The sequence below is a fragment of the Diadema antillarum genome, unplaced genomic scaffold, assembly GCF_040938485.1.
Source record: "Diadema antillarum isolate AM-2024a unplaced genomic scaffold, OU_Dant_1.0 seq00000069_RagTag, whole genome shotgun sequence".
In the NCBI taxonomy this organism is placed as follows: Eukaryota; Metazoa; Echinodermata; class Echinoidea; order Diadematoida; family Diadematidae; genus Diadema; species Diadema antillarum.
The window spans coordinates 2,106,812-2,117,033 of NW_027271168.1; the positions used below are offsets into that span (position 1 = coordinate 2,106,812).

General features: G+C 40.1%; 1 protein-coding gene across 1 annotated transcript in view; it reads right to left on the reverse strand.

Annotated features, from left to right (window-relative positions):
- The window catches only part of LOC139725976 (ATP-dependent RNA helicase DHX30-like), a 30,949-nt gene extending 23,259 nt beyond the window's left edge, over nt 1-7,690 (reverse strand). The window contains exons 1-5 of the mRNA XM_071637059.1: nt 7,495-7,690; nt 5,924-6,183; nt 3,839-4,003; nt 2,014-2,261; nt 612-762 (exon numbers count right to left, since the gene is read on the reverse strand). Coding sequence (XP_071493160.1) covers nt 612-762; nt 2,014-2,261; nt 3,839-4,003; nt 5,924-6,183; nt 7,495-7,690 — 1,020 coding nt within the window. The remainder of the gene's footprint in view (nt 1-611; nt 763-2,013; nt 2,262-3,838; nt 4,004-5,923; nt 6,184-7,494) is intronic.
- Nucleotides 7,691-10,222: the final 2,532 nt, after the last annotated feature.

Sequence of the window (10,222 nt, forward strand, 5' to 3'; positions counted from 1 at the left end):
CACACACGGCAAAAATCACTCGGCAAAATGGAGCATTTGGAATCTCCAGAGTGTGCATGCCAACACAATGACCTGAGCATGACACTGAGTATACAAGTGTGCAGATTTAATGAGGGGAGTTTTACTGCGGGATTTTGAAATACTGATGGTTTCTTCGTGTGACATTCACAAATGCCACCCAAGCAAACTGTAACAAGAGTTTTGTTGTAGTTGTTGTTGTTGCTGATGTTTTAACTCAAACTGGACAAATTTTCACACTGCAATGCATAACGGGAGTGTTCAAACATCTTTTCTTTTTCTTTTTTTTGCCCACACACAAAAATTATCTATTTGTGCATTGCATTGCAAAAATATCAATTTTGAAAAATTGTTAATTTGTGGGCATGTGAGAATAGGACTTATGTACGTAGATGGTAGATATAAGTGATGAATATATCCACACACACACACACACACACACACACAAAAATGCATGGGAGATACCACCACCTTCAAGAAGAGCCCTTACTGATGCCCATGTAATGGACACACAAGGGGTACCACAGGTCTTTTTTTTAAATGCTTCTACATTGAGGTCATTAAAAGCAAGAAAACCGAACTATGGAGGATACCTGAGTCGTGACAATATTGCAGCGAGAGCCCACCGCTCGTTGGATCCAATCGTCCAGGATGTACTGCGGCACTTGGGTGGTCTTCCCACATCCAGTTTCCCCACACAGGACGGTCACCTGGTTTTCATCGATGGTTGACACTATCTCCTCCCTGGTGGACAGGTGCAAAATCGATAACAATCTCACACTAATGTTTTACATTCTGCTCAATTTCTGTACATATAGATGCATATGTGCAAAATCATGTATCCTGATCAACACACAAATCCATGCCACTTTACCATGGATCTTTGATCAAGAGTGAAATAATGCTCACAAACTAGCACAGATCTTATGACAGTCAGACATAAGAAAATTGCAAGTTGGCCTAGATTGGGGCAATTTCATGATTACTTGACGCAAATTTCTGCAGAAATGGAGTGTTGTTGGATTGGATTATGTGATCTGGCAGATACCACATGGCAACACTGTGAATTTATTTGGAAATAAAACAATGAAAAATAAAACAATGAAAAAGAATAACATCAAAAGAATACAGAAAATTCTTCCTTGAAAATGTCTTTCAAAGTACAGTGACAAGAAGTTATAGAGGTTTGCTTAATATTGCTGTTTGGCAGGGGGAAAAAAAGTACTTTGACTTTGCTGTATATCAGAACTTGTCACAAATGACAAATATTATGAGATGTTTATACAAACAAAAGTATATTTATTCAATTTATTACAAAATATAACATGGGTGATCAAGATGTTACACTATTGGTAGAGTGAGGTGAGTTCAATGAAAATCACACAACTACAACCAGAAACATTCGCAGCATAAAACTTTTGAAAATTGGAGCCAACAGATTTTTATCTCGGCTCGAAACTTTCACAAATTGGCACCAGCTTTCAAAATATTGAACAAGTATTCACACACTCATCAGTGACAGACGCCTATTCATTGGCTGGAAAACCACACATCCTGTACTTTTGCCATGCATCCAGCAATTACTGGATGCATGATTTTGAAGTACTGGAAGAATTGTATTTGTCTACGGCAAGCCAAAAGGAAATGCATCAAGAAAATTTGCCATCGGGTAACATGATCAAAAAATTGATTTCTGGCAAGAAATTTGTCCCTCATTCTATAAAACAGATGAGATGATGCACATAGCTTTTTGTGCGTCAGTAAGAATAGTTTGCATTCAGTAACTATGGAATTTAGCCTAAACCCACTCAGCTTCTCATCATGGGTTAAGCATTCCATTATGCACACAATTCTGACTGACACACTCGGACCTGTGCATTATTTGTATAATATTGTGCGCATTTTATATTCACAAATATTGGCTTATCATTGCAAAATTTACGAAAGTTTTACATGCACGTGAAAATTTCTGGTTTCAGAGTATGGCTCCCACACCTCATTTCTGCGATGGGAAGTGACTTGATCACTTTCTGGAGTTCTCTCGGCACTTTGCTGCCCCTGTTCACCAACTTCTGGAGGAGGGCGCCGCTCTTCCCGTCACTTTTGGCGGTGGAGAGCGGCTGGTACTGCTCGTCCGTGATCACGTCCCGGATGTGGGGATACGGCTCTTCTGGCATCATTGAGGAGTAGAATAGCGTCGGGTTCTCTGACAACTCTGTTTCCCCGGCAACAGCTTCATTATCCTGGGGACAGAGTAGAGAAGAGCTCACGACTTGATAACTTACAGGATCTGACATTGACATTTCTTGAAGGTAAATTTATGCACATGACAACTGAACACAACTTATCCTCCGGATAAGATAGATACGGATATAGAATTGACAATTTAAACAAAAACACTACCGGTAATCAATTTGACTCATTATCAAAACAATTATTTTCATAATAAAATCAACAAGGAAAAGTAGAAATTACGTGGTGCGTAATATATGTCCCCGCCGGAAGTAGCATTTAGTAGCAAAATGTACAATATAGGTAAAAAGATCAAGGTCGAAGGTCAAAGAAGTCAAAGGTCAAAATTCTGTGTAGAAGTTTTGAAGCCCTCACCTAGTGCCATCACATAAAGCAAACGGAATCGAAATCGGGTTAGAAATGGCGAAAGAGTAGCATTTTGTAGCCAATGTACAATATAGGTCAAAAATCAAGGTCAAAGGTCAAAGAAGTCGAAGGTCAAAATTCTGTGTAGAAGTTTTGAAGCCCTCACCTAGTGCCATCACATAAAGCAAACGGAATCAAAATCGGGTTAGAAATGGCGAAGGAGTAGCATTTTGAAGCAAAATGTACAATATAGGTCAAAGGTCAAGGTCAAAGGTCACAACTGAAATTCTGTGTAGAAGTTTCAAAGCTCCCATGTAGTGCTATCATATAAAGCAAACAGAATCAAAATCGGGTTAGAAATGGCGAAGGAGTAGCATTTTGAAGCAAAATGTACAATATAGGTCAAAGGTCAAGGTCAAAGGTCACAACTGAAATTCTGTGTAGAAGTTTCAAAGCTCCCATGTAGTGCTATCATATAAAGCAAACAGAATCAAAATTGGCTCATAAATGACAGAGAAGTAGCAAATTGAACATTTTGATCACACACGGATGCACAGACGGACAGACGGACGGACGGACGGACGGACACACAGACACACACACGTACGGAGCCCGTTTCATAGTCAGAGACTCCAACCCAAAGCACCTTCTGATCTGGAGATTCTCCCGCCTGAAACCCCTAGCAAACGGGAGATTCCAAGTTGATGTTGCGAAGCGCGAAATTCCCAGGGTTCTAGATGCTCTCTGGTGCTTTTAAGGCTTATTTTTTCAACATACGATAGCAATAAGTAAGAAAGCCTTTCCAACGGGAGACACAGAGCCAGGGCGGGAGAAATTAAATCATAAGCGGGAGAACGGGAGATTTTGCAAAAATGGGTTTTCGGCGGGAGATCTCCCGTCGAAAACGGGAGAGTTGGAGTCTCTGCATAGTCCTCTGCTCGAACTCGTTCGGCGGGGACAAAAAGTATGTTGAATAAGACCGAGGTTTTGGCATATTCAACCCTATTCAGGCCGGGCTTTTTTGGCTCTGCTAAAACCGAAGGGGGGCTTATTACGCCCCCCCCCCCCCAAATCTCAGCGATCAGTGGTGAGAAAGCGACAAAATTTGTCATGCCTGACATTCACATTGTAATCTACAAGATTGTGTAAAACCATCAAGAAACACACAGTGTATACAGTAGCCTGCTATCAATCAAGCCCCTAGTTTGTGCTTGCTGCATACCTTCACATGCTGGACAAGCTTGCAAAGATCGTCCTTGACGGTCTCGTCAAACTCGAGCAGGTCTGGCTGGGTCTGATCTCTCAGGAACTTCCGGATACTCTCCTTGTCATAGAGAACTTTCTCAGGAAGGTGTGGGTTGTTGTTTTCATCTAGCAGGCCTTGTTCCTATGGCAACAGGAAGACAAAAAAGTTAACAAAGGATATCCCCTAAAACAAAATTCCTACATGCCTTACTGCACAAAATATTTAAGCATTGGCTAAACCACTGATTTCAACGATATGTGCTCTACAAACATGTATACCTCCCCATCCCCCCCCCCCCTCCCATTCTGGAATACACAAACAATAGTATTGTATGCATGTATAATACACAGGTTACAGCAAATTGGTGCCATTTAGTGCTACTTTGCTCATAAGTCCTACATGTATCTAGATTAAATCTAGTTGTTTGATGAAAATCTGTACACTTTCAACTATAGGGCCTGTTTACAAAGGGCTCAAGTTTAGCTAATCACCTAACCTGCTGAGGATGAGTCCCGAGTATACTTGGGCAGGTGTCTATGGGAAATGTGTGTTGTATATATAGCAAAATCAGTCCATCCTCGATGGGTTAAAAAAGTAGCACTCTTTTGCCAGACACAAGTTAAACAAGCAACATTTAACCACACTGTGCAGTTGACTGGGAAGCTTGTGATTTTTCAAATAATAACTCCATCAGTAATTAATAATAAATGTGCACATATCCTTTCATTTACATTTAGAATAAGTCTACTCATCTCGACCATAGAGACCCATGATTCACCTTTGACCCTTTCTGCACTGAAAAAAATAATTATTTTCTGATCAATATCTATCCACTACACCAAATAACATTAGAACAGACTAACATTGCAAGAGGTGTGTCATATTTGACAAGATGGCACTTTTATCTACCAGGGTACATATTGGTGAATTTTTATCTCGACATCAGAACATTTCGTCCCACCATGTCAGGTGATTTGTAAGTTACTAATTTCTCTCATTCTCATTAGACGATATTATGACTGCACTGGATGAAAATAAGATTTTGAGGGCAATAGCACATGTATAATGACATTTCATGATAATCACAACAGGTGAAGAGTTATCTATTTCTTTCTTTCATAATAACAGAGAAAAATATGTTACCACTAGACATTCCTATATGTTTCAGATGAAATATATCATTTCTAGCCAAAGTTCAGTTACCTTTGACGATTAACCTTGAGGATCTGTCCTATACCTAAGCTACACCTCATGTAGCATACCAGGCCAGATTTTAAGGATAATCCACTAAATGCATTTTCATAGTGATAATGAGATCTGGGCTGGGAAAGACATATGGACAATTGCACAACCTGATTAAAGGGATGGTATAATATTGGTGGAGATGAAAATTGGACTTGCAACTTTTTGCGAGATACCAAGAAACCACTTGTGAAATACTTAGTCATACCATTCTAAGAGGAATTCAAAGTTTATATGATGAAAATTGGTGTTAGAATTGCTGTGATATCACAAAAAAGAAGTAAAACAAAGTGACCATAATAAAAAGTGGGTCCTACCTTTTATTAGGATCGCTCTCTTTTGGATATCTCAGTCATTTCACAACCAATTTTCATCAAATAAATGTTGAATTCCTTTTGGAATTACATGCTCTTTCATATTTCATATAAAAGGTTTCTCATTATCTCACCAAAAAAAATGTTAGAAACCTGAAGATAGGCCTCAACAAAAACTATACAATCCCTGTAAACTATGTCTCATGCACCATTCAGGGTGGACATTCAAAAAGGGAATATACTGTAAAACATGATATATTCACAGCATGAAATTTTTGCGAATTTGAGCTGACTGTCTTTTTTGCAGCATGAAATTTTTGTGGATTGCCTCTAGCATTCAATGGATATAATGTAGACAAGAACTTTCACGTGCATTTTAATTTAGCGAATGTTGGCGCTTGCGAAATTCGTGAAATTATTAAAATGCATGTGAACATTCGTTTTTACAGTAGTAGACTGTCAAATTTTCAGTATGAGCTGTGACAATTTCTTTGAGTGTCTGTACCTTTAAAGTATGGCAGGCCCTGGCTGTGGCCATGATCTCTGCTTCCTTCTTCTTGCGGCCGTAACCTTTGAACTCCAGCTCTGCAGGCCAGGACAGCTTCAGAGTGCTCCTTTTCATGAACGGGTCATTGTTGGTGAGGTAGTGCAGAAACTTGCCCGGCGAATCGCTGGTGCCCAGGCTGATCAACTTGTTCAGGATGCCCTTGGGATTTGGAAACTCCTTCAGCAATTTCTTGCCATCCTCTGTGAGATGAGCATTGGCTTTGGTTAAACAACAATGAAGAACAAAATTGATTTCAAGATCCCACTACCCCGGTACTCACCTTTAAAGCCATTCATTATCAGGTCCCAGGATACCTGTCTTCCCTAATCGAATGGCATCATCCCCGCGCTATCCTTCGTTCATCTGGCCTTACTTTATAGATACCCATTACAATGTTCAATCAAAGGATATGGAGTCCGGGCATTTTCCTCTATTGTTCCTCACCTATGGAACTCCCTCCCGTCTTTCTCTGTGAAATTGACAAACTGGATCACTTCAAAGCCTCACTCACGATTCACATTTTTCAACAAGCATTCAATTGCTAACTCTCTTGCAGGAGTCTTTGCTATGCAATTACTATGGATCATCATCATCATCACAAGTGCAACTTCTTCTTTGCTTTTATTCCCTTCATTGCTTACTCAGTGAAAATGAATTACCGTTAATAACTCAAACTTTCCTTCAAAGAATTGTTGGTAGAGTACATGAGGATCAAGCAAATGCATCTTGAGCAACCACATTGAATAGTATTCATTCAACGTTTAGTGAGTTCAAAAAAAAATTGACACTAAGCAGGCCTACAAGAAGGACATCCATCAAATTTGTGAAAACTCTCATTTAATTTGAGACCCCCATACTGAAGGCTGCAGAATCCTTTTCTACTAGTTTAGCTTCTTCCCCAATGTCATCTCCCTGTGGTATGTTTGGCCTACACTTAACTGCGACCAGCCCGAACGCGTATTTGGGAGCGCCCCGGGGTTAGCTTACAATACATACAAATTACAACACAACAGTGGAACAGAGTATCAGCTCCATCTATCGAGTCCTTCCGGAGCTGCCTGACGACGACAGCACTTGCTCTCCATACACAGGTTCCTTTTTATTGCATTCTTTTGTCATGTGTTTTTTGGATCACACTAAAAAATCCAGAAATGGGCTGCGGAACAGGGGGGGGGGGGGGGGGGGTGGTGGCTCAGAAGAAAAAACAAAACACGAAAAAAAGTCTCAACACCCAGGAACTTCCAAACATTCCATGCTTAGATTCTTTTTATCAAAATAGGGGGGGGGGGGGAGTAACTGTTTAACCTTGAAGCCACCTCCCCCCCCCCCCCGAAACAGAAGAACGTTTGTGTTGAGTGGCCCTTTTGAGAGAGACTGCAACTCTGCAAATTGCTCGTAAGACTGTTCTTAAAAGAAAAAGAGAAAAGCAAGGAAGATCGAAGAGGAGTAAAAGAGGAAAACCATCTAGGATAGACTAGACTAGACATAGACTAGACGTCTAGTTAATTTAGATCTAATAATTTACTAACCTGCCTGAGCTGGGGCAGTAGCACCAGCAGGCGCGCTAGGCGCTCCATCTTGGTGTGATTTTTTCTTCTTACCGCCGCCCTTCTTTGAGGCATGTCTGATGTCACACTGATATTTCGTCAGTAATCCAAGGCGAGGTTGCAAAAAGTTTGTTGATAAAGATGTGAAGCCAGCGTGACGCAGATTGATCGCAGCCATCATCGAATCGAAGTGGCTTCACTCTCTGTTTCCTGCGTACTGGTGATAACTGTACTGTATTTATGCTGCTATTGTTGTTACTCTGTCACACCTATGCCTACATTACATTGGTGTCTCGTTCTGTCGTAGCTGTTCTATCATATTCGGCACTTTGCCATTTCATTATGCAATGCATGTTTGTGCGGAATCTACCACATGCAATATTGCGCAATTTTACGGGAGACGCCGGTAGACACCAACCTTTGAGAAGGTGTCTACTGCCAAAGCAGGCTTTCTCAGCGCATCAGAACTCGTGTTTACGATCTATATAATATGCAGTTTAGAGCTTTAGTAGTAGCAATTGAATGTGAAATGGATATGAAATATCAAAATTACTTAAACTGCACTTCATGAATTCCCCCAACGCGAATGTTCAGTTCCCATTTCCCGGCGAAATTGTTGAACAACATGTGCTTCCTAAATAGCCTTGAATAAGGTATTTTCATTTAATATTATCTTAATAATGAACATACATTATCGTTTTGTGAATCATCACATACATTGAAATACTTGAATATTCTAATTTGCATTTATATAAGGACTTTTCATCTAGTAATATATTTTATGCTCTTCAGGTTTTACATTTCAATGAATCCGATATATTATTATTGATACCGAGCACCCAAAATGCAGACTACGCCTTTTCTTTTGTTTTTATATGGCCCGGCGGCGTGTTTTTTTTAGACGGCACAGATTGGGGAAACTAAAAATCTGTCGGGGACCCTATCCCTAAATCTAACCCTAATCCTAATCCTAACCCTAACCATCAAACCCTAACCCTAACCCTAACCCTAACCCTAACCCTAACCCTAACCCTAACCATAACCAACAAAAACCCTAACCCAACGTTTTTCCCATAGGTTTAACACGCGCCATGCCCCAATCTGTGCCGTCTTTAAAAAAAACGCGGCCCGGCGCCCCATGCTACGTATTTTGTGTGGTTGTTCTGTATTAGCAGCAACCCGGAAATCACCAGGTAAGATATGCACATGCACATCATAAATTCCTGATGCTTGTTTTTTTCGAGTCAGAGTACCTCTTTACCGGTTCAGTCATAAAAACAAGAGGAGGATAAAGCAAAGAAAGAGCGGGTTTTACAATAAATACAAATTGATAGAGCACCTACTTGACGTGGATCATAGTCCCACATCATAATCATTGGTGTAGGTATTTTGGCGCTGCACACTGCATGACGCATGCAGCAGCACAGCGCAGCGCTTAGTGCAGCCTGGATGCTCAACTGCCGAACTGGCCCGAGCGCCCTGGCACTGCACTGCAAGCTGCGCTGGCTGCATTGCACTGTGTGGTCTAGCCTGTTTGGCTGTATGTTCAAATACAAATACATACTTCCAAAAATATATTGTTTTAATTAGTTTTACATATGAGAATTGTATTTAATTTAAAAAATATAGACCTATTTTCTAGTCGACTTTTAGTACTAGCTTCTACTACTTTCTAGTAGTAGTACAGTAAATTACCTAACAACTAGTGACTGTCACTCAGTGTCAGGCTTGATGGGAGCGCCAGTGACAGTGTTTCTGTTCATGATTGGAACTAGACAGAAAGATCCGTCTGTCCGGCGCCGGAGGACTCTTTTATATTTTGCCATTAACGCTGTCCTCCGTAGGGATCCGTGAAGCCAGACGCAGTCTCCGCGGAACATTCCCCGACGGACAGATACAGACCGATCTTTCGGTCAAGATTGGAACATGACCTAAATGATGCATGCTGGGCTCTTCTGCATGCTGCTTGCATGCTGTGAGTGAGCTGTGCAATGGTTACATTTCACGATTAAGCTTCCGTGACATATCACTCATCAGAACTTGCCAGAAGAATTAAATCTGAAACGTATGAAAGCCTAAAAAAAAAAAGAAAAAAGAATTTATTCTGCAATTCTGTACTTTAGACCTAGCAGTAAAATAGTAACATTTGTTAGTTTTAAAGCAGTCAAATTTAAAGTACCTAGCTGGTTGTTGAATTAGTAGTGCTAGAGAGTAGTACTATAAATTCAATGGTAGTTTCAAACTGTCGGTCACAAACGGCATGTCGTCATTGTTTTGATTGATTTGCAAATGATGCATAAATGTAAATCATTTTTGTTTGTTTTTCAAGGAAATGTAAAAAAGTATATACCAATATAGTAAACATCATGACAATGCATAATTCAACACAGATAACATACATGAGAAATGGAAATACCTGTTCCTCTTATGCCAAGCAATTAACACAGGAATAGATCAGTTAGAGCCAAGAAATCATGTTAACATTTAGAGATTTATTGACAGGTAGTCAGATGTCGGGTAGTCCCCAAGCCCCCAGCTGTTGACATGCACAAAGAATTCTTAAAAAGTATTTTTTTTTTTGACTATTTTGTTGTCTTTAATGATTTTTCTATTTACACAATGTTTACTGACAGAATGTTTACTGTATTTTTGTTTTGTGCCTTCTTTGTTCTCTGCAGTGGCACCCAGCAACGAGGTCTTCATTCAAAGA